Below are 25,357 nucleotides of genomic sequence, written 5' to 3' on the forward strand. Positions count from 1 at the left end.
GCTGTAAAGATAAGGGAATATATTTCTTTTCAAGATCTTTTTTCTCTTATATACGTAAAGTATGAGAAAATTACATGTGGAACACCAGTGCAAATTAGCGGCAGTCATTGAATTGAGGCGACGTGGTATAATAAAATGACTTTAGGTTATATACATGATACCGACGTGTTGCTTGTTAGTTGTTACGACAGGTAAAAGTAATCTAATTGGAGTAATTTAAATTCTTTAATTGATAATATATGGTATGACCTAAACTCAAATGAAAATTGCCAGGGCCAGAGCATTGATGCGAAACACAATAATGTTGACAAAAAACATTGTCTTTATATTAAAAAATTTATTTAATATGCAAAATAATTCTTCCAAAACCTTGTCAATTATTTTTCAAAACCCACACTCAAAATTATGAATCCACCACCATAACAAATTGTTTGTCATATAAGTGTACTTGAAGTCTTGAAGTACAAGGTCAAATTATTCCATGAATATTTTGGTATTCTTGATTTGCATGTCCTTTTCAAAATTTTGGACTTAGCCAGAGACCTTATTGCAAGAGGAAAGTCCACTTCTATGGGGTTCAAAAGGCTTTACTGATTATTGAAGGAGCAGTTCGGAGAGAGGATGTCACTAAAATTTACTCAATATAACAGTAAAGTCGAACAAACGTATTACGAGTATTATATTAAAGTAATTGGACTATGTGTAACTCAAAGTAGAAACGATTGAAATGCCAAGTTTTGGTGCCAGGTCGTGATGCATCATTTGTCACATCAACGCTTTGCTATTATGTAAACTTCATATCATAAAAATAAAAAAGTTCCATCATTTACAAAATTCAACTAATCGTACTTTAAGCAAAAGATAATTGAAAAACATTTAAATGACGAAAGGTAAAATAAAAATAGATCTCTATATAAGTCGTTTGGTTCTAGAAAAGTTTGAGAGCACTGATATGACACAATATTTTCTGAGAAATTCACACATAATTCAGTTATTATAATCTGACAAAAGATAATTTTATAACTTTATTATTATATACTGGATAACGTTCACAAATCATATGTAAAATTAAAGAAAAAATGAGTTAATTTCAATGTAATTTTTTAAAAATTAAGAAATAAAATGTAGTAATTCTAGTGATGAAGTGAAGTGTGAAAGGAATATTTGGAAGTGCATTTACATGCTGATGATTAATCACCAACAGTTTCACTATGCAACTTTTTCTTTCAACTTTCTTCAATATTTCTTCATTTGTGGAAAATGGAAATTAAATAAGCTTTAAGCAAATGGCATCTGCATATCCACTATAGGGCAAAAAGCAGATCGTATCGGTCAGATTCACATAGCAAAATTCATGGCCATTGCAGGTTGGAATCAAGTACTACTTTTGAATACTGAAAAAAAGCCACTTTACTTAGGAAGTGGGCTACTGCTGAAGTTATTGTTGCTCTTTGATGATATTTGCTAACATTGCAATCTTTCGTCAACTATTGAATCAAGGAGGAGACTTTTATAACCGTCGGATCCAGGCCACCTTACAAGCATTTTTTTTTTTTCAGTTTCACGGAATGCTTGTTACCCTCTCTATCATATACCGAATAACTTTGTTCACTCCTCCTGAAATTAGTTATGGAAGACACTCTGTAAATTCAAATTAGTTTAAGTGAGCTCTAAGTATCCTTTATATATTATTATTGTTTTATATAATTTTTATAACTTTAAACAGTTCAAATTATATATATATATATATTCCAAATATTGATAAGATTTTTTACATGTCAAACACAATTTTATATACTACGCACAAGTTAACATCTTACATTTTGACCCTAATCAAATCGACTTAATAAAACAAGATAGATGGATTATATGAAAATTTTCATAATCTTAGGGAAATTTGTGATTTTAGTCGTTGAGATATTCACAAACTCTAATTTTACCCTTGTGATATCTGGTTAAGACATTCAACTTTTATCTAATTAAGATGTGCATTTTTTATCCATTTGCTTGTGAATCTTCACAAATTTAACGAATTATTAAATGTTAGACATTTAATTATCCATGTATTATGTTAAATTCAAATTGTAACTCCATAATTGAGCGTAATACAATTGTAAAGACGATCTAAATATAACATATATATAACATATATTATCTGTTATATATCAAAGTAGGTATCCAAAATACACATTTCAACAAAATGGAATATTTACAATATTTGTTTAAGATCGTCCCCGAAATCATCAAAGAGCACCAGGTGAAGATATCTCATATCCGGGTGAAGGGACACGAACTACTTTTTTAAATATGCTAAGCCAAATATCAAAAGATCCAAATAAAAATTTATCGATAATTGAACAATCGAAAATGCAATTATCCCTCATACTTAATAACGTAAATGAACCACCCTTTAGCGGCCATGCATGGATCTCTTTAGCGTCATTTTCGCAATGGAAATTCAAAATAAGAGAAAAAAATGATTGCAAAACAAAAAAAAATAAAATATGTAGAATTTACACCCTGAACAACAAAAATGCAAAAAATGATTGGTAAATTTTGTTAGCATCCACACAACAACATTTCTTGAAGAACAAAAATTCACTTTTTTTTTTTTCTATCCGAAGAATTATTTCGGGTCAATTTTATGTCCATCCTTGACCCGCACCCAAATTCTTGTATGATTATTTGTATTTGAGCATTTTTGCTTGATCTTGTTTCATACAAAACCCCAAGCGAAAAAAAAAAAAAATTTATATTTCTTTTTTGATTTTTTGGAGTGCGGGGCATAGGTTTTTTGAATGACATGTTCATTGTAAAATTATAATTATTATTCTTGTTTGGTTTTAGGAGGTGGGTATTCGATCATTGCAAAAAAAAAAGGCTTTTTTTTTTTAATTTTTTTTATTTGTTTATGGAGTGTGTTTGATGGCACTTGTAATTAAGATTTTGCATGAAATTTTGAGGTGGTTGAAAAATTCTTGTAAAAACGTTGTGATTAAGACTTTTTGGAAGTGGAAAGATTTTTTTTTTTTTTTTTTTTTAACCTGTTTGGAGTTGGGAGGTTAATGTAGCAAAAAAAATTTGATCTTTTTGTGTGCCCTTTGGGAGAATTGAGGAAGGGAACATAAAGGAGTTTGTGGGGGGTTTATCTAGAAATATTCATGAAAAACATATTTTACTTCTTTGATGTTCTAACAAGGGCAAATGGGTGTGAGAGGAGTAGTTCATTTCTTAGTGTTCTTGTTTATGTCTTTTTTCACTTTGGTAGCAGCACCTGGAAGCAAGAAGGACTTAGATGATCATTTACTTGCCAATCTCATCAAGGCTATTATATACAAAGGAGACTAATAGGGACAAGGTATTTACAATAAACTTTCTTATTGTATTTTGAGCTTGAGCCATTCTGATATGCAACCAAATGTGTGCGTTTAAAAAAAAAAAAAAAAAAAAAAAAATTTGAGTTACTTAATTGAATCTTTTATTGTTAATTGGATAGTATTTGAGCTCTTATCTTGTTTCAAGGAACCAAATGTGTGTTTAAAAAAAAAAGGCTTTGAGTGTGTTTGATGGCTTAATTGGGCTTTTATTGTTAATTGGATAGTTTTGGATAGATCTTAGCCTGTTTGGAGTTGGGAGGTCTTTGATCTTTTTGTCTGCCCTTTGGGAGAACAGGAGTTTGTCTATTCATGAAAAAACATATTTTACTTCTTTTGTTCTAACAAGGGCAAATGGGTGTGAGGGGTAATTTCTTAGGTTTATGTCTTTTTTCACTTTGGTATACAAGAAGGACTTAGATGATCCCTCCCAGGACTAATAGGGACACACTAAACTTTCTTATTGTATTTTGAGCTTGAGCCATTCTGATATGCAACCAAATGTGCGTTTAAAAAAATTTGAGTTATGTTGTTGTTGTTGTTGTTGAGTTGATTGTTAATTGTAGTATAGCTCTTAGCCGATAGTACAGCTCTTCTTGAGCAGCACACACCTGTGGGATTAGGTTGTTGTTGTTGGAATTTAGCATTAATCAATCCCTTGCCTTCGACAAATATGTAGCAGTAGGATTTTTTGATCACAAACTAGCATATGTTTCCTAATAAAATATGTAGCAGTAGGAGTTTGTGATAACATACTAGCATATGTTACTCGATCACTTGCCTTAGCTCTTCTTGAGCATCAATTTCTTATGTTGTCGAATGATTCATGCCATGCAGTTTGTAGCAATTAATGAGAGAATCTGCTATTCTCTATTACTAGTACAACCTGTGCTTTATCTCATTTCTGGATCAAATAAGTGTCTGCTGTGCTGTTCTCTTGTCCCACTAACTTTGCTTTGACTTGCGACAGTGTTTTATGTTCTTGTTTTTATTAACATAGTGAAAAGAAAATTGAGTTTGCATTAAAGACAGGGTCTGTAGATTTACCCGCTAATTGATATCTTTAATACCAAAGCAGAAGCACTTAGCAAGAAGCCCAAAAAACCCTCCAAGTTCCCTGTTGTTATAACTCACTCGAACCTGGATCAGCATCCATAACTCCACCTGGGAATTTCCATTCTCAAAAAAAAAAAAAAAAAGTCCTTTGACTCTCCTGAAATGAATTCTTGTGAGATTTTAATACTAATTTGATATGTACATGTTTGAGAATGAGCATTCATAGGTAAGTTTGATCAAATCTTCTGCTGCAGGTTGAGCTACTGTGGTTGAACTGTAGGGTAGAGTTAATGCGTGCTAATGAAGCTGTTGAAGATCTCAAGTATTATGTCGCAGAAGATTCAAGTGGGGGAGAAAAAAATAAGCATGTCGATGACTTGCATCCGCTAGTTAAGCAAGCCCTTCTAGGTTGTTTGAGGGAAAAAAATCTCTTGTTTCTTATATGTGGAGAGGAGAAGGGCTCACCAAATTGGTATGCCAGGTGTGTGGAGTTTCTATTTTCCTTGCATGGAGCTCCTAAACGGCGCAAATTGAAAGAAACCCCTAATCCACCACCTGCCCCTCCTAATTCAAAGCCATCTAAATCAAAAGATGACAAAAACTCAAAAAAGAAATCTGCAGCTAAAGCCAGTAAGAAAAAAGACGCGGTTGGGGTTCCTATTATTGCAGCTGCATGCCATATCTGTTCTCGTAGTACTTCTGTGCATATGCTGTTGTTGTAAGTGCTGTAGGAGATCCAAAAAGGGGTTGAATGATGAGAGGCCTCTTCTTAGCTTAAGCTCGAGCGACTATTCTTCATCGCATAAGTCATCTGCTTTAGGAGCTTCATTCAGTAATGGTGGTAACCGTTCATTCAATAACAATCCCAATGATGATTCTAAAATTGAGATTCGAAGGACAGGACCTGCTGGAATGCCTCCCCTGAAACCTCCCCCTGGTAGGGTGCTTTCTTCTGAAGCTACTGCTAAGCCAACCCCACCCCCACCTCCGCCTCCTGCAAAGCCAACAACTCCTGCACCTGCTGCACCACCTCCACCACCAGTAAAGCCTTCATCTGCTGGTCCACGTCCTCTGCACCTGGACCTCCTCCCCTCCACCTATGAAACCTGGTCCTCGACCGCCACCTCCCACCGGTGGTCCTCCTCGGCCACCTTCCATAGGCTTGAAGCCACCTCGACGTTCGCCTCTTGGACCAAATGCATCCACAAGTGCTTCAACTGATGAGGAGGAAGATACCGATGCCAAAACCAAGCTTAAGCCTTTCTTCTGGGATAAGGTTCAAGCCAACACTGACCAATCAATGGTTTGGCATCAAGTCAAGGCAGGATCTTTCCAGTAAGTCTATTTCTTGCTTTTTATGCAGCTTTAAAATCATTTTAATTTAGGAAGGAGCTCAATAGACAGTGAATATCCTTTAACAGGTTTGATGAAGAGCAGATAGAGACTCTATTTGGATATGCTTCTGCTGAGAAAAAGAAGAATGGGTCAAAGAAAGGACTCCGCCAAGATGCTTCCAACCTATATATTCAAATCATTGACCAGAAGAAGGCACAGAATTTGTCTATTCTTCTTAAAGCCTTAAACGTGACAACTGAAGAAGTTTGTGATGCACTGAAAGAAGGTGATCATCTGTTCCTTCTTTCACTCCTTCAATGTTTGAAAATCAAAGAACTGCTAAAAAGAATGTCTTCTTTGGCACTATATTGAATAAAAACCCATGTTGTACGTAGAGGCTTCTATGATCGTTTGCAATGATTAACAGATAAATAATGTTTGCATCTTATTGCTTCGGCACGCATTTAACTGAAGGAAAAATTTGTGAAAGATTGAAATGAGAAAATTTAAGAAGGAAGTGTATGAAGAGGAGTGTGGAAGATGAAGAGGACTGTGGAAGACTTGTCTGCACATTCACCTCTCTATTGTTTTAAGATTTTTTTGGGCCAATTATTATTATTATTATTATTATTATTATTATTATTATTATTATTATTATTATTTTTTACTTGTTATCTTGTAATTCAAGGAAAGCATTGTGCTTAACTTATTGTCGATTTTCCATCTCCTTCATGCCAAATCATTGAATTTCTTAAAGGTCCTCAAAGATTTAGTTCTGTGTATGCCATACTTCTGTGGTGAACTATTTACATGCCTTAATTCCATGTGCCACTCTCAGCTCTAGGCAGCGGGGGGTAGATCATTGTATCGACCTCTGATTCTTGATCCTCAAAGATTTAATTGCTTTTGTATTCTATTATTATTTCTGAAATTGTTCTTGGAAATTGTTGTTTAAATGCCTAATTATACTTGATTTAATGCTTAGTTATTAATTCAAAATCACAAAATCATATTTCTTGGAAGTGGAACGTTGTTTGTTGTTAGAGTTTGCAGCTACCAAAGCGTGACTAGTGGTTTAAATTTACTCAGGAAATGAGCTTCCTGCTGAACTCATTCAAACTTTGCTTAAGATGGCACCAACTGCGGAGGAAGAACTGAAACTGAGGATCTACGCTGGGGATCTGTCTCGGCTTGGGCAGGCAGAGCGGTTCCTGAAAGCCTTGGTTGAGGTTCCATTTGCATTCAAGAGGCTAGAGACATTGCTTTTCATGTGCACTCTTCAGGATGAGGCATCCCTGATTAAAGAATCATTTGCCACCTTGGAGGTCAGATTGTTTTCTTGATTAAAATCTACTTTTGGGTTGTAAAGAGTGAAATCTCCTAACTTGTTTTGTGGTTTTCATATTGTAAGAAATACTCTGAAGTATTCTGGAACTCGCTGAGATCAGGAACTTGTCCTTCCAACACTAATCTAAGTGGAACTTGTCTGAAGAACCAATGTGTTTATACGGACATTTCATTGTTGCCCCTGTTATATGTTGCCGACCAAAAACCTTGGCCTCTTTACAAGCATAATTGACCTTACAACAACAACTATAGCAACAACTATGCCTCAGTCCCAAATAACTTGGCTATATGAATCCTTACTGACCAACCATAACTGACCTTGTTTCCTAAAAATGATCAAGAACCATATTGGCTGAAAAACAAGTGGGCTGATACACGGAAATCCACCTTGGAAAGTGACCGTAATTATCATATAAGATGCCCAATGTTATCATATAAAATGCTGATATTAGTAAGAAGATTGTGTTTGTGCATCTAAGGCTATAACAGGTGTTATGTTACACTGCTTTTTACACTGCTTTATTGTGGTTGTGTTACCTGATTTTATTTGTCTTTCCCTATGTTGAAGTAAAGCAGAGTTTTCTAGAAGCTTGGAATTTCAAATAATTATCGACTTTCATGATGGAAAAGTGGCAGGAGAATTTTGGAACTTCACTTTGCAATACCAAAATATGACCTGCATTTATAGTCAAGCTTCTATATTTGTGGCATCTGTTAGTAGCTTATGTTTGTATTATTCTTAACTTTGGTGTTTCATGCATGTTCTTATGTGGTCCAGGCTGCTTGCACAGAACTCCGGAATAGCAGGCTGTTTCTCAAGCTCCTTGAGGCTGTTTTGAAAACTGGCAATCGAATGAATGATGGAACGTTTCGTGGTGGTGCACAAGCATTTAAACTTGACACGCTTCTGAAATTATCAGATGTAAAAGGAATAGACGGGAAAACTACGTTGTTGCATTTTGTTGTTCAGGAGATAATCCGTTCAGAAGGTATACGAGCTGCCCGTGCCCAGGGATCAACGGAGCTTGTCTAGCATCAAGTCTGATGATCTGCTCGAGGATTTGCCTCAGGATTCAGAAGATCAGTATCGAAATACTGGTTTACAAGTTGTCTCCGGTTTGAGTAGTGATCTTGAACATGTAAAAAGAGCTGCAATTCTGGATGCAGATAACTTAACAGGCACAGTGGCCAAACTTGGCCATGCACTTATAAAAGCGCGCGATTTCCTAAATTCAGAGATGAAGAATATAGATGAGGAAGATGGATTTCACCAGACATTGAAGAACTTTGTGCAGAATGCTGAGGGTGAAGTCATGTCGTTACTTGAGGAAGAAAAGCGAATTATGGCTCTTGTTAAGAGCACGGGTGATTATTTCCACGGAAATGCTAAGAAGGATGAAGGTCTGCGATTATTTGTGATTGTTAGGGATTTTCTGGTTATTTTGGATAAGGTATGCAGAGAGGTGAAAAATGGTCCGAGAAAGTTAAATAGCACACCAAGGAAAGAAAATGTAGCCCTTACAACTTCAGAATCTACCCTTTCACCGCGACCTGATCAATCCATCCATTCACCACGGCTTGATCAATCCACCTCTTCACCACGAACTGATCAATCCACCCCTTCACCGCGACCTGATCAATCCATCCCTTCACCGCGACAGCGACCGGATCAATCCTTCCCTTCAGCACGACCTGATCAGCGTCAGAAGCTTTTTCCGGCTATCGCAGACAGGCGAATTAATGATTCTAGTTCAGACGATGACACTCCTTAAATACAATTTTCTCAAAAGGTACAAGGTACCTAGCTCTTATTATTTGTTTCCCTTTTGATTAGTTCTATTTTGCCTAGCTATAGTAGACATTCTAGGATGTTGAGATACCACCATTGTGTCGTAGTGGTCAATTAAGTGGGAGGAGAACCATGAAGTCTTAGGTTCAAATCCAAAGGAGACAAAAACACTAGGTGATATCTTCGCATCTTTGCACACAAGTTAGCCCGGACACCACGGTTATAAAAAATAAAAATAAAAAAGAGAAAAGAAAAAGGATGTCGATGTTACGATATATGCTACCTAGAGTAACTTATTTATTTATTTGTTTGTTTGTTTCATGTTATGATTTGCTTAGGGATCTGGGTACAACAAAACCAACTATGCTTCAATCCCAAGCAAGTTGGGATCGGCTATATGAATCCTTATTGGCCATGTCGCTCCATTTAAGCCTGTCTGAGTTTGATAACTGCTTAGGTATCTTAGTGAACGAAGATAATGGGATAAAATATTCTTCATTTTTAGAATCCCAGGCATGGTAGATAGACCCGGAGGAGATTGACTCGTTGCTTGGTAGGCTAACTTGAGCGGAGCAGAGACCTGACAAAAGCTACGGTTTCAGAGATGATCTGCTACATGGCGCTACATCAATGTGTCCTTTCTTGCAGCTCGCTTGTTGTCCTTTCTTGCAGCTCACTTGTACTTAAAAAAGTAGCTAGGATCATTCTTTTTGTTCTTTGTAATTATTTTTTGTCAATTTTGCTGATAATTCTTTGTTCGAATGAAAGTAGCCCTGTGCATTATTTTTTGGTTGTGTTTACACGAAAGAAAATGTAGATAGCTTGTTGTTCCGCCACCGAAAATTATTTGATTAGTCTTTTAAAAAGTTCACCTGATTGTTCTTTCCAATTTTCTTGTCTTTTGCACTGGGCTTGGGTATTTAAGAGAGTTCTTGTACACTTCCTCAGTTTCTTGTAAGCTCAAATTAAGTTCTATGATATTCAGCACAATATTTGGTCCATTAAACTACGGCTGAGAATTGCACAAACAGTTTGAGGCCACTCTTTAAAATGTTATCCCTTTATCTTTTTTTTTTTTTTTTTTTTTTTTTTGCAAACATAGACTCCCACTTCCAAATAACAAGAAGCACAGGGCAAAAACATCCATTACAAGAGGGTAAAATAATGTTGCTTTTAAGGGTTCAAAAGCCTATGAGAGTTATATTGGAAATCTACTGCCAGAAAATATCATGGTATATCATTTCAATCTACAAAGATCTGAAAACAAAAACTTAATTATGGGTTCTAAAGAGTAATCATATTAATTTTCTTCCTTAAATATCACATTAGAATTCTCTTCCAATGATGCAAGTTTTTTTTTATCTCATCGTTGCTTAATGGCAGGACGATGTCACAGCATGACGAAGTTCTAACATAGCTATAAAAAAGATATTAGAGATGGAATGATGATAAGAAGATTTCTTGAAAAGAGAAAAAATCTTGCGAAACATAATTTCTTGAAAAGAGAATTTTTTTTAGAAGACATAAAAAAGGTGATAGAGATATGAGGACGACAGGAAAATTTCTTGAAAAGAGAAAAAATCTTGAAAAACATAATTATGACAAAAGATAATAAAGATATGACAACAATTAAATATGTAAACAGAGAACTAAATAATTTCGAAGTTAGACTTTTATTTGACAACAAATTTAAGATCCAAACATTTTCTTTTACTCTCTAATTCTCTTTTCTTATCAACTAAATTAAGCAAGTTACAAATGATAAATCCTTTGTTTAAACAAACGTACCAATATTAGAAACTAGAGAAATATGCTCCAACGCTTTCCAAGGTTCTTCCCCCAAAAGTAATTATTTGTGATTTTTGTATATAATATTTAAACATACAGTAAATAATCTGTTACCAATAATTTTGCAATAGAAAAATTGCAAAGAAATTGAATAAGCTAAAACTAGGGACACTATTTTTCAATCAGAGAGGGTAGAATTTAAGTGCCTACGAAATTTACAGCAGTAAAATTAAACATATTTTGTTACAGTCTTACAGACAATCTTTTCAGGGGATATGTAAGTTAAATTAATTTTATTATATAACGGCGGTTAACCATCTCATCAGATCACTTCATATTCAAAAAAAGTGTACAATATTTACTCTTTTTTCTTTCAGTTTTGCACTCAAATCTTTTTCTCTGAAAAAATGTTACCTGCAGAAGATCCAAATCTTGAAAATACATTTTTTTCTTCTTCATCTTCAACTTCATCATCACCAATTGCCGATCCACCTTCACAACCACAGGACATTCACAGAAATAATGGTCTACAAGAAAATAGAGCCGCCATTGATATTCTTGAAACAAAACTACTATGTGACGAGTCATTCAGTGAAATTATAGAGAAAGAAGAAGCAGAAGTTGTTACTCTATCGGATGCTTGTTCAACTAATTTTACCGTCTTTGCTTTGAATTATGAACGTAAAAGAAGACGCAGTCCTAGTACTGATGAAGAACAAGATGGAAATGCAACAGAGGCAGTTTCTGATGGGACTAAATTTCGTAGAATTAATGAAACAGGTGGACAAGCAGATGAGGAAATGAAAGGGAATAAGAATGAAGAAAGAGAGCATGGACAGATTGAAACAGGTGAAGATTATGGAAATCAAGAATCTGTACCAGATAAAGGAGAAGAAGATAGTATAAATCAAGAAAAAGAATTGGCTGAAGGAGAAAAGAAAGAACCTGGAGGGAATAAATTAGGAGAAAGAGATGAAGATCAAAATGGAGGAGGAAAAAGAGATGAAGATCAAAATGGAGGAGGAAAAAGAAAACGCCCATTGTCTGAACCATACAATGCAATCGTGCCGCTATGTTACACAGCTGAAGAAGAAGGCGAAAAATATGAGCACAAAGAACAAAGAGAGAATGCAGGAGGAGAAGATAATATCAATCATCAAAATTCTGAACAAAATGATAGTGGAAATCAAGAATCAGAACAAAACGTAGGCGAAGAGGAGAGAGAAAACGATGAAAATCGAGAAGAAAATGATGAAGAAGAAGAACGAAAAGCTGCTGAAAAAGGAAAACGCCCAATGTCTGAACTATATGATTCAATCGTGCCTATATGTTCCACAGCTGAAGAAGAAGGCGAAAAACACGAGCACAAAGAACACAGAGAGAATGCAGGAGCAGAACATAGTGGCAATCATCAAAATTCTGAACAAAATGATAGTGGAAAGCAAGAATTAGAACAAAATGAAGGGGAAGAGGACAGAGAAATTGATGAAAATCAAGAAGATAAACGAAAAGCTGCTGAAAAAGGAAAACGTCCAATGTCTGAAATATGCAAATTGAAATCCATCGTGCCTAAATTTTCCAAATTCGAACAAGGAGGACCATCCGACACACCTGAAGGAGATCAAACTGATAATGAGCTAAACAGCAATCAGTATGATAATGATGATCATCAGGATTTGGCGATTTTGAAGTCTATCCAGCATTTCAACTGCAACAACGGGTATATCCCATATCCACACTCAGATGAACTACACAATCACATCATGGATTCAATTCCCAACTTGAAAATCCTTGGAGAGGATTTAACGAAGAAGATCGTAGCATTAGAGGATAATTTCAGTATCGTTAGGGATCTGGACGGAGATAATCCTGATCTGACCTGGCCTGTTAATCGAGAAATCTTCGACCTGTCAATGCGATTATGGGGTAATTCTGAAGATAATATAGGCCATGACGATGTTGAACAACAAAATCAGCAGGAATATTATGGTGTGAACATATTGAATAGTACTACTGCTTATGATGATGATGACGACTTGTTGAACTGGGTTTATAGCTTATGATACTAATAGTCAGACTAATTTGTATAAACTTTTTACAGTAGGATTAGGATTTTTAATATTTTGTAGGACCATGATGAGATAACAATCAATTCCTTTCAATTTTATATACACATGTACATTTCTAACTAAAAGTGATCATCGTGAACTAACATGAATGAAGAATGAAGGGTGTTTTTTTTTTTTTTTGGGTCGAAATGTTTCTCTATTTTCTCTTCAACTTAAAGTGTTAGTCCTTTCGAGTAAGTAAAGAGAAAAATGAAGATAGTTGGCATATTTTAACGAGGAACAAACAAATCTAAATTTTGTATCTAACGACGCTGCAAGCTTAGCTATAAATAGTCAGTAACACCACTCTTAAATAAATATTCCCTCCGTTACTGTTTGGGGAGTACTCAAATTGAGTTTATTTGAACCGTAATTTTTTTGGAACTTTTTAAAAATATTTTGAATCATTAGTTATGCTGACTCGCAGTATTTTTTCACTAGTTTCAATAATGTAAATTTTATTTTAAAGTATTTGAAGAATATGTTTGTGAATTTATAGTCTATTTTCACCCTTCAAATAAACTGGGACAGATGGAATAGTATATAGGGTATATTATGTATTAAATAGATCCTCCATACTATAATTACATAATGATCAATCATACATGACGTGTTTTTGCCTTACATTTTAAGACTATTTAGGGAGTATAAGGACTATTATTAATTACTTCCTCCGTTTTAAAATGTTTGTCTGATTTTAACTTGATACGGAGTTTAAGAAAATAAATAACATTTTTGAATCTTGTTGCTGTTAACTAAAGATACGTAGAATATATCAAAATGTCCTTTAATCTGGTGATCTTAAACATGTCGCATGGATATCTGGAATTAAGGAGCTGCCAAAAAGGAGAGGCATGCTTTTTCAAACAAACTTGAAAAAAAAAAAAAAAAAAAAAAAAAAGACAAACATTTTGAAACGAAGAAAATATGTTGCATGTTCTCAAACATTACAACAACTATGTCACAAGTTGTGGTTCTATATAAACTCTATCAAGTTTCCCTAACTAGAATCATTTCAGGGTAACATTGTTATACTAACTAAAAATAAAAATGTAAAGCCAACCATAAGAATTTTACTGGCATAAAAATCTCTAATAGGGTTGAAAAACTCCTAGAAGTATAGGACTTGAAGTAAACGCATTAGTAAAATATAAGTACTTATTATTTTCAATGATTATCGCCTATAAAAATTGGGCATAATCTTTCACTAATAGCCTGTTTGGCCAAGCTTATTTTTCCTTCAAAAGTACTTATTTTTTCAATAAGCGCTTATTTGAAAAAAAGTGAGGTGTTTGGCCAAGCTTTTGAGAGAAAATAAGTGTTTATGGGGAGTAGCAGAAACAGTTTTTCAAAAGCTAAAAAAAAACAGCTTTTGCCCAAAAGCACTTTTTTGAAAAGTACTTTTGAGAAAAATACAAATAGAAACACTTTTTAAAAGCTTGGCCAAACATTAATGACTGCTCAAAAGTGTTTTTTTAATTAATTGGCCAAACACAAACTGCTTTTCGCTAAAAGTGCTTTTTTGAAAAGTACTTTTAAAAAAGTTATTTTTTAAAATAAACTGATTTTAGAAGCTTGGCTAAACAGGCTATAGGCCTATGTTGATTTAAAGAATTTGTAGGTTTTTTAAGATTACTCTCTTTTGATATGATTTTAGGTTTACCTTGTTCCCTTTTAATATCTTCACTCACCATGATTTCACATGTACATAGCAGTGCATCTAGAGATCAATGCATGACATGACTAAACTATTTCAAGCGACCTCTCATTTTATACTTAGTGTGTGCTATTTTTACTTTTGGCGAATATGATCATATTTTTTATTTTGTTAGACCTCTCTATAACAACCATCATCTAGAATATCATTTCACAATGACATTTATATTTTTGTGTTTGTTCTTTCATGTTATGAAATATTGTATTTTCCCTACTGCAACATTTTTTTGTAATAGTTAAAAAAATATCGGAACAAAATATGTTGTTGAAGGGAGGTTTGACTGTTTATAATTCTCTTTGTTTAAACAAATGTACCAAAATGAAAAACTAGAGAAATAAACTAGAATGTTTTCCAAGGTTCTACCAAAAATAAAACCATTTTCGAGATTTTTTTATATAATATTTAAACACGTATAAAATAATATTTTGCCATTAATTTTCCGTAAGAAAAAATACAAACAAATTAAGCAGTAGCCTAAAAATAAGTTGTATTACTGTCTAAGAAGTATACTACAGTAAAAAAGTTAAACCAATCTTCAGCGTCATTTTCGCATTGAAAATGTCAATTGTTCAAAATTGGAGAAGGTACTTGATTTCTAAAGCATAGGTGAGGGACTAAAATGATTTTTACCCATTTTCTATCCTATCATTAATTACATAACCATCACATATAAAGTGTTTTTGCTAAACATTTTTTCCGAATTTATCAATGGGTACTATTTTAGTCCATCCGCGTAGAGATATGTTTTCATATTTTCAAAGAACGTTTCCAACGTTGGATGTATCAACATAAAATGAAAAAGACGAAAAAAACTACAAAGTAAATGTAATTTTATGGCCGCCTCAATAAAGGATTTAATACTTCATATTTCACAACTTCTATAAAGTTTTGTAAGGTTCATATTCAGTTTGCCAACTCATAATATCATATTTTTGTTTCTTAATAGTATTGGCTCAAAACAGCTTACGTTCACTTCAATCAATTCATTATATATTTGATACTTCCGTTGCTACATGTACCCCGAAAGTTTATATATCCACAACGCTCTCACCGGTGAAAAAGAATCACTAAGCAATTTTAGCCTATGATAATTTTTAAACATTTGGTCTCACTATGTGTTAGTCCAACTTCATTGACCATTAAGTTACATCCTGACTTCATCATAGTCCAATCATAAATTGACATGTAAAAATAATCTAAATAGCGTAAGAAATATTTAGACTTTAGTTACATAAAAATTAGTAACCCATTTTGAAAATATGATTACATATAATTTTCTTTCCGAATGTGAACTTTTTTTGGATGGTATTCCGAAGTGAGATATAGTACAGTATTTTAGGAATATGAATTACTTTCTTTCTTTATCAGCTCCATCATTTTCTTTGTTCTTGCTTTCTTTCTCTCTTTATAAGCTCCAACATTTTCATAAAGATCACCATATCAAAAATGCTACCTACAGAAGAACTGAATGGAGAGAATAGTGAAGGAAAGCAAGAAAAGTCAGAATCTGAAGAACAAGAAATCTTGCCTTGCTTTGATCTTGTTACTGAAATCCTCTCAAGACTTCCAGTGAAATCTCTCATGCGATTCAGGTCTGTTTCGAAATCTTGGCTTGCTTTGATATGTAGCCCTAAGTTTATTAAGTCTCATCTGAGTTTATCAGCTAATAATAACAAGGACTACACCAACCACAGGGTTATGTTGAGGATCGTTGAACCTGAATACAATCTTAAGGACTTTTCTCTTAAGTCTTTACTTTATGAGTCTATTATGGAGGAATCTAAGTTGGAGGATTACCCCATGAAAAACACCTCTATATCTTTTTCGATTAAGGGGTCAGTCAATGGACTGATTTGTCTTGTAAATGGGACTAAAAAATTGTTTTTGTGGAATCCATCAAGTAGAAAGTACAAGAAACTGCCTGATTTTAAAATTAACCCGAAGAATATTGACGATTTCATATATGGTTTTGGATATGATGAGATCCACGATGATTATAAAGTAGTGCGTATTAATAATAGTGGTCACTTGCATGATATTCATGATGTCGATATGTATAGCCTAAAGAATGATTCTTGGCGAAGAATTGATTGTCCTCAGAGTGGAGTGCGATTAATTAGTTCAGGTAAGTTTGTAAATGGGAAGCTTCATTGGGCTAGTAGTGCTGGTCTTGGTTTCGAAAGGGGCTGGAGCATAACCTCTTTTGATTTGGCTGATGAGAAGTGGGGAAAGGTGGAGCGACCCTGCTATAGAGATCGGGATGGGATTCTCATGCTTGGAGCGTTGGGAAGTAATCTTTCTATGATTTGCAAAAATCCAAGTACTCATGTAGATATATGGTTTATGAAAGAGTATGGGGATAAAGAATCTTGGATAAAGATGTTCACCATCAATTATACTCTAGACCCTATGGGATATTTGTTCTCTCAATCCTTTTATTTGTCAAAAAGAGGTGAATTTTTGCTTGTGTTTGAATCCACTTTCATGATATACAATCCAAAGGATAACTCACTCAGATTTCCAAAGTGTCCTAAATTTGGTTGTGCTCTTTCGGCGGAAATTTACATTGAAAGCCTGGTTTGTCCTATTTCACAAAATGAACCAAGGACACAGCAAGAATGAAGGTGGCAGAAGAACGCTATTACAAAAGAATGTTGCTTTTTATATTTTGCAGTACCTTCGGTCCATATTATTTGATGTAATCTTTTCATTTTTATCTTATGAGGTGTTTTACAGAATGAAGAAGATATTAATTTTATTTTTTCAAATTTACCCTTATTGTTGCTTCGATAGTGTAAGTGTAATTATCACACCTCTTCAATTCCTATGCTTTTTATACTTATCACCTTAGAAAGATGCAAGTTTAATTAAGGATAATTTAGTCACAATCCTTCTTAGTTTCTAAGAGTAAATAGTTTCTTAAATTGTCAAAGGCAAAAACACCAAATAATATGGACCAGGGGATGTAACTCTTTAATTCAAACATCCAATATGACCTGCTAATTTAAAACCACAACACTCAACGGTACTTTTGACATTATACATATACTTAGTTTAATATCACAAGATTCAAAAGTCTTTCTTATTTTCTTGAATTTTGTATTCTTTCAAACTAAAATACATAAAATGAATTGGACGGAGTATTTTTCTATCAGCATTAAAAGAAAAAAGAAAAAAAGATCTACTTGATATGTATCGGTCGCGACAATCGATCTAATGCTTTCACATTTAACACCGTTTATCATATTAGCCATTTGCAATGAAAATATGTGACAAAGGCGTATTATTGCACTAAAAAGCAGCAACTATATTCACACAAACAAAGAAAGGCTTCTGCATATGCTCTTACTGGGTAGTCAATACAACTCGTTAAATAACATAAATATATATTATTTGTTATGCCTATTTACTCCTGTATATTTTTTATCAGTTGCTTTTTTATGTGTTATTTGAGTCGAGGTTCTTTCGGGAACAGAGACTCTCAGCTATCTCTACGAAGTAAGTGTAAGGTACACTCTACTCTCCTCAGAATCCACATGTGGAAATAGACTGGGTATATTGTTGCTGTATATTTGATAAGATTGGACCTCTGGGTACTTAGCCTGGCACTTACATTAATGCAATACAAATATACAATGTCTAATGTAGTGATAATAAATTAAACATATATAGGTTATTTTTCAGTTTGCCAATTCGCACGCACTATTATTATATAACCTTTTTTGTTTTTCCATACCGCAACTAATTCAATAAGGATATCTATCGGGATTAAACAGATGAGAAGAAACTATGTTGAAAGACGTAAATGGAAACAAATTATTACTAGTATTTCTTGTATCGACTAAAGATAAGCCTATGCGTAATTGTAAGAGTTGTTGTGTGACCAGGCAGTCAGGGTTCAAGCCATGGGAACAACCTCTTGCAAAAATATAAGGTAAGCCTATCTCCCATGCATAGACTTAATATTGTCTGGCCCTTCCCTGGACGTTGTGCATAGCGAGCTAAATGCACTTATCTACCTTTTCTCATTTATTTGTTTGATTGGAATTTGAACCATTGTTTTCCATGACCAATTTTCAACTTCATTGACAACTAGGCCACACCACTATCAGAAATTGCAAACGATAATTTTATGTACTTTTCTTTAACTATACCTAATTCTTCTTCTTCTTCTTCTTCTTCTTCTTCTTCTTCTTTCATGTGATGAAAACTCAATTATAGTACAGTATTGTAGTGTAATATACAGTATATGAAAAGGTAGTTAACAGGAATTAAATGAAATACTTAGTTATAAGTTGTTCCCTGAAGAGGCGGTTAGGCAAAAGGAGGTCGTTAAAACTGAATTACTATAACACATTTAAGTCCAGCAATTAGAGAAGGAAACATCTCTTCATTTTCAGTTCAATATTTCAGAACAAACAAATATTCTTCTTTCTTTCTTTATCAGTTCAAATATTTTCACATAGAGTCACCATATCCAAAATGCTAACTTCAGAAGAACTGAATGGAGAGAATGACGACGAAGGAAATCAAAATTCAGAAAATCAAGAATCAGATCAACAAGATAATGATGGAATAATTAATGAAGAGCTGGAATTAGAAGAACGAAAAGCAGCAATAAGCAAAGGAAAACGTCCCATGTCTGATATCTACGAATTCAAAATGGCTTTTTACTTCTCTCCAATTACATCACCTAAATTGGAGAATTTTGAATTTGGAGAAACGTCCGAAAATGAGTTGAATGAAGATGATAATGAGTATGATTATCATCAAGATTTAGCAATCTTGAAGTCCATCTGTCATTACTACGTTAATCATGGGGTGTTTCCAGATCGTATATCCGATGAACTTATTAAGTACATCGAAGTCTTAATCCCAAACTTGAAAGTTCGTGGACAGGCATTGGCTAGTAAGATCACAAATTTACGTCACAATTTCTCATATCTCTTGGAATTGTCAGGAGGGTATTATTACCCTGAAATAATCAGCCCTGTTTATCGCGAATTTTATGACTTGTCCGTGGGTTTATGGCTTGATTGGGAAAACTATTATTCAGTTGACAATGCTGATCAAGAATATGATGATCAACAAGATGATGATGATGGATTAACTAATGAAGACCTGGAATTAGAAGAACGAAAAGCAGCAATACGCAAAGGAAAACGTCCCATGTCTGATATCTACGAATTCAAAATATTAGCTGCAGAAGAAGTATTAAGTTCTGAAGTTGATGCTTTATACTTATCTCCAACTTCATCACCTAAATGCTCCAATCTTGAAATTGGAGAAACATCCGAGTTGAAAGAAGATTATGATCATGTAAACATGACAAACGAAGAGTTCGATGCAGTTGATTAGAATGTCAGAAACTGATCAATTCTTGACATTCAACGTCGAAGTCTTCATAGCAGTATTTTAATTTCTATAGGAGTATCAGTTTTAAGTTTCCTATGAGTATTTTCTTTCACTAAACTGAATCTAGTCATTACAAGTTGGTATAATAGTTTGCTTGCATTTTTCAATTCAGCTGAAAGTTATTGTAGGATAAGACATCATGAAAGGTTATCTTGATATGAAATTGTTTCCTTTTCCATATTAGTTTGATGTCTTCTCTTTAACTTTAAAAAAGAATCAGATATGTGTTAATTAATCCTCTCTTTCATGAAGGAGAAAAATAACGATCGAATGACAGTTTTAGAGAAAACAAAATAGTGATCATAAATAGTAAGTGATTTTGACTAATTTACTCTAATCTTTTTTCAATAAATATGTACTTTATTTATTTGCTTCAACCAATAATCACGTTGTGTAGTCTTAAAATTTATAATTTTATAGATTATGTAATCAATATTTAGTTTGAAGCACAATTAATTATATTAAGGGTAAAATGAAAAATATTAATTTTATCTTGAGTAGCACTGAATAGTAGTACTAATTTTCAGACTCATTAGTACAAACATTACACCAGCATTAGGATTTTAAAGTCTTCTGTAGGAACATGATGAGGTACAATAAATTCCTTTCAACTTTCTCTTTCCTATTTTTGTTTGATATATATTGTCTTCATAACTTATATAATTTGGAGATTTGTTCGACAATGTACATTTAACTCAAATTTCAAGTTTTTCTTATATTACATGTTTTACGCAATATATATTAATGAAGAGTTTAATTAATCATATAAAAATTATGGATGCTGTCAAGTCACATTTATCTATTGTAGGATCTAACATATTAGGCGATTTTCTTATGATAGAGTAAGTTAACTTATTATAATAGAATATTTGCTTTTATTTAAAGGTAATCAGTTAGACTTAATATGTTTATCTACTAAGTGATATAGTAATAGTGTAAAACAATATTTAATATAATCGATATATAGAAGTTCATCTAATATAAAGGTATATTTCTATACCATTATTAATTACATAACCATCCCATATGAAGTGTTTTTACTAAATGTTCTCATATTTTCAGAAAGTGTCTCCAGCATTGGATATATCATCATAAAATGAAAAAGAAAAATGAAAACTACGGAGCACCTATAACTTTATGGCAGCCTCGATAATGAATCTATTACTTCATATTTCACTTCTGCAAAGTTTTGTAACGTTCATATTTGGTTTGGCAACTCATAATATCACTTTTTTTAATAATATTGGCTTCAAAACCGTGTGCACACCCCTCAATTAATTCATTATATATTTGATATTCTCACTGATACATGTATCCAAAAAGTTTATATATTCACTGGCGCTCACCAATGGAAAGAAAAACCACTTTGCATTTTTGTTCTCTGCTAAGATTTGAACATTTTGTCTCACTGTAGCTCAGTTCAACTTCATTGACCACTAAGTTATTTCCTGATTTCACCATAGTGTAATCATAAATTGACATTTAAAAATAATCTAATAGTATAAAAATTCTTTAGACTATCTTATATAATGTTTACTACAGATAAAAGAATACGAATAGCCTAGACACCCTCACGGACCCCCAAGAAAAGGAAGAGGTTTACAGAACAAAGGTGTCCAGTGATTGACTAACAACAACAAACATAACCCTCAAATTTCATGGTTCCACAAGTTGTGGGTCTTGTGAACGTACCGTGCCTTCCGGTATAGGAGGACTTGGCGAGGTAGAGAGGTTGTTTCCATCCCCGTTTAAGATCCATTTAACCTCGGCTCCCGAAGTAACAAAATTCGAAGTGACATCAAAATAACAAGAAAACTAAAGCAGAAAAGATAACAAGTAGCAATAGAAAACTAAGAATAAATACTAAAACAAAAATACAAGAAAATGACGGAAATAATACAGGTCCAACAAGAAAGGAAAGTACCATTAATCCTACTACTAGATTTCTACCCTAATCCTCGACCTCCACACCTTCCTATTTAGGGTCATGTCCTCGGTAAGCTAAAGACTAGTTATATCCTTCCTGATCACCTCTCCCCAATGGTTTTCGGTTTCCGATAGTGCGCTTTAACTTTAGACTCTCTACTCTATCCCTCCCCCCCGAAAAAGGATGAGGTTTACGCCTAACAACCCACCTCTCACGCTCTTCTCACCCCTCGCGTCCGTGCCTCCCTCTCAAAAATAATACCGCACACGTGTCCCAACCATCTCAGTCTCGCCTTCCGCATCTTGCCCGCCACGGAGGCCACCGCTACAGAGGCCACCCACCTTGTCCTGTGATTGACTATGGGCATGTGCGCCATCTAAAGTATTCATCAAAAATGTTTCAGAAGCATGCACTTGCAGACTTTGGCTCCGGTGAAGCACCTGTAGGTGCCTTGACACTCTATTGCCTCTTGCAAAATTTAGTTGAAGCTCTTCTCTTGTCTAGCTTAAAGTTTCGTACACTTACGAAGGTTTCTTTTGGGGTACAATAAACAGTACTATGAACGCTTCCCCTAATGTTCAATCCTGGGAGAATAGATGAACAAGAGTACCTCATACTTAATTACCATTCTTTGTACTTGGAGCAATCCGAAATGTTGTTACGTATGGCTAAACAAGTCTTCCTAGCTTTAAAGTAGGAAAGGATAATGAATGAGTAGCAACTCATACAAGCGCAATGTGATAAAGTGCGCAACCTAACAGCTCAAGATTATGGTTGCAAACGACATAACACCACCGAGTTCCAACTAACCACAAAATCTCAGCACCCTTCTTGAATCTTTGCTTAGTCTATATCAAACAGAGATGAGACTTACCTCAAAGACTACACTTGCAATATATTTTCAACTGGATACCTTAGTATGAGTTAAGAAATGAGATCTGAATGAAGAAAACACTAGCAGTTAATACCTTTTTTTAGAAGGTAATAATTGCATTAAAAGAACACAAAGAAAGTGCTGCAAAAGTAATCACATGATCAGAAACACAATAGCAAAAAAAACCACCAGTTAATACTTCAATGTAAATGTACCTGATATTTACCTTTTGTTCATAGCATCCATCGACATAGGAAGTCTCACGAATTCAGTAGGCCGCTATACTTGAGAGAGAAAAAGGTCAGATATACAAACAAGGTGGGCAAAGGCAAAATATATTATTCCTATGTAATACGCTGGATTTCCACCCCTTTCCAAAGAAGAAACTGGTTTAACTACTTAAGTGGTAAAACTTCTGATATAGAGATAAAACTAGAGACATATGCAACAGTGGTTTTTGTTCTCTGAGTTAATTGCGTTGAGATAAAACAGTTTAAGGTCTTTGCATCATACTCTCTCTAAGGCAGATCTTTAAGTTTATGCATTATCTTTTCAATCTTATGCGTCTCAAGTCTAAGAGAAATGTTGGAGTTGATAGTCTATCATATTTGATGCATAATAGAGCATATAATTTATATGTCACAGCATCACAACTGGGTGGGACTATAATTTAAGGATTCTTCAAGCAAACACAAAATTATATAAAGCCTCCACAAACAACTTTACTTTCCCCTTCTTCCCTCCACAGGGTAAGTTTCAAATGTTTATTTAAGTTTCATGAATCTGCATGACAAACTCCTAACTTTCCAGTTCATACAAAAGCCACTTCAGGCAATTTTCCAGGAATAACGATTGTCAAATGCTGTAGTAGATTAAACCAGGACATAAAGAAATAGTTATACCAAACATAATGGAGTTGCACATGTCAAGAAAGAGAAGAATTCACAGGTTCAACAACTAATTGAGGTAAAGAAAAACTACAATAAGAAAGACCTAAAGAGAAGAAGATTTCAAACGATAAAGCTCCTCATCAATACATCCTTCCCTTAACTCTTCCGGAAAAGGTAAAGTTCATAATGGCAACTGAAAGTCTTAAGAAAAAGGAAATGTTAAAAAGACAACTGAAAGTCTTACAAGATAAGTACGAGTGAAGATTGAGAATAACAGTCCTGAAAAAGGAGAAAGAGAAGTTCCTCAGATGTGGAAGGGCCTAGCCCTTCTACAAATCCACTTAAAAACTCAACTGAGATTAGGAGGCAACATGGAGATATTATTATTAAATCATATGAATCTAAGCTCTCAAGAAAAAATTCCTTAACCTCCAAATTCTGCTCATTCCAACTGCTATCTCATGTAAGTGGATAAACCTATCTTGACTTCTTACATCAAATTCATATATTACCTAAATTTAGTTTTTCACTAAAGATTCATAAACAGTATCAGAGCCCTTCATGACGATCGGTTCCAAAAACAACGTCTGTTATATACAGGTAGAGAGATCTACTCCCATACACCAACCCCAACAAGGAGAGAAGAGATTATCTGAAACTAAAAGAATAAACAATTAAAAAAGTAATTGATTAACCAGGATTACTTAAAGCTAAAGAACGATCGCTAGACCAAACTGATATAATAAATGCGCATGCCTAATGAAGCGTGTTAAGAACGGATGCATGTAGGCATGAGCAAAGATGCAAAACTGAATTTGATCATTGAAAGTTTAGTATGACTCTCGAAATACTAAAGTGAACGTCTTGGTCAATCTCCCCATGCACATCACTACATGACAAGACATTATCAGGTGCCACATCATGAAACTAACTCATTAAGTCCATAAAAGGTTGAAGACAATCAGCCTATGATAGTAAGTAGTACTTAATAATCAGGAAATGATGTCCATTGTTTCAATCATCACCAATTACGTGTTCAGCTGGCATGACCACTCACATCATTTCCTAATCAAGAAATGATGTCCATTGTTTCAATCATCAGGTATTAGATGTGTGTAAATGAATTACTAATGAGAAACATGTGTGTAAATGAATTACTAATAAGAATACACAAACCTAATGAAGACATGGATAACCATTTCATTCTAGGCTATAAAGATGACAATCATTACACATTTTCCCTTGAAGAAAATCCATACCATTTTTGTTCTACCCCAAACAGCTCAAATGTATACAGGCTGTCTTCGATTACTTCAGGATACAAACCATCTATAACTTGCATAAACTCAGCAAACTTGTTCATCTATTGTTTAGATCCATCAAATGATTTTTTTTCTCAGCATCTTATTAAATTAATTTGACCTCAATTGACACACCAATGAGCACCAGGGAAGCTGCAGGTGCTCAAAAAAACCGTATCAAAACAAACCATTAATAAAACACTTATCTCACCCAAAAATCAAGAGCAAATAATTTCAAATTCATGTTAATATGATTAAAAGGAAACAGGACAGCAATCAAAGTTTGTATATGAAGGACAATTTCATCGCTACATTTTCCAAATTATCATAACAAAACATTCTCACACAACTCTATGAGCAAAATCAAGAAAGATTGGTGCAAATAATTTAATATCCAATTAAATATGCTTAAAGGAAACAAGAACAACAATTAAAG

General features: G+C 34.0%; 2 protein-coding genes across 2 annotated transcripts; both read left to right on the plus strand.

Moving 5' to 3' along the window:
- Nucleotides 1-3,072: 3,072 nt before the first annotated feature.
- LOC132037487 (formin-like protein 5) lies at nucleotides 3,073-9,893 on the plus strand. The gene is given in 9 exon segments (XM_059428023.1): nucleotides 3,073-3,358; nucleotides 4,685-5,103; nucleotides 5,105-5,500; nucleotides 5,502-5,765; nucleotides 5,852-6,051; nucleotides 6,855-7,090; nucleotides 7,891-8,120; nucleotides 8,122-8,902; nucleotides 9,240-9,893. Coding segments are annotated over 8 exon segments (2,571 nt in total). The 5' UTR covers nucleotides 3,073-3,295; the 3' UTR covers nucleotides 8,885-8,902; nucleotides 9,240-9,893.
- Nucleotides 9,894-15,960: 6,067 nt separating this feature from the next.
- LOC132038282 (F-box/kelch-repeat protein At3g23880-like) lies at nucleotides 15,961-17,136 on the plus strand. Its single transcript, XM_059428970.1, has 2 exons — nucleotides 15,961-16,209; nucleotides 16,306-17,136. The coding sequence occupies exons 1-2, from the start codon at nucleotides 15,961-15,963 to the stop codon at nucleotides 17,134-17,136; spliced, it is 1,080 nt and encodes a 359-aa protein (XP_059284953.1).
- The last annotated feature ends 8,221 nt before the right edge of the window (nucleotides 17,137-25,357 follow it).

The sequence above is a fragment of the Lycium ferocissimum genome, chromosome 11, assembly GCF_029784015.1.
Source record: "Lycium ferocissimum isolate CSIRO_LF1 chromosome 11, AGI_CSIRO_Lferr_CH_V1, whole genome shotgun sequence".
In the NCBI taxonomy this organism is placed as follows: domain Eukaryota; kingdom Viridiplantae; phylum Streptophyta; class Magnoliopsida; order Solanales; family Solanaceae; genus Lycium; species Lycium ferocissimum.

Coding starts and splice junctions, on each gene's coding strand:
- LOC132038282 (XM_059428970.1), top strand. CDS start 15,961: ATGCTACCTACAGAAGAACTGAATGGAGAGAATAGTGAAGGAAAGCAA. Junction 16,210..16,305: donor AGGACTACACCAACCACAGG/GTTATGTTGAGG, acceptor TCTAAGTTGGAG/GATTACCCCATGAAAAACAC.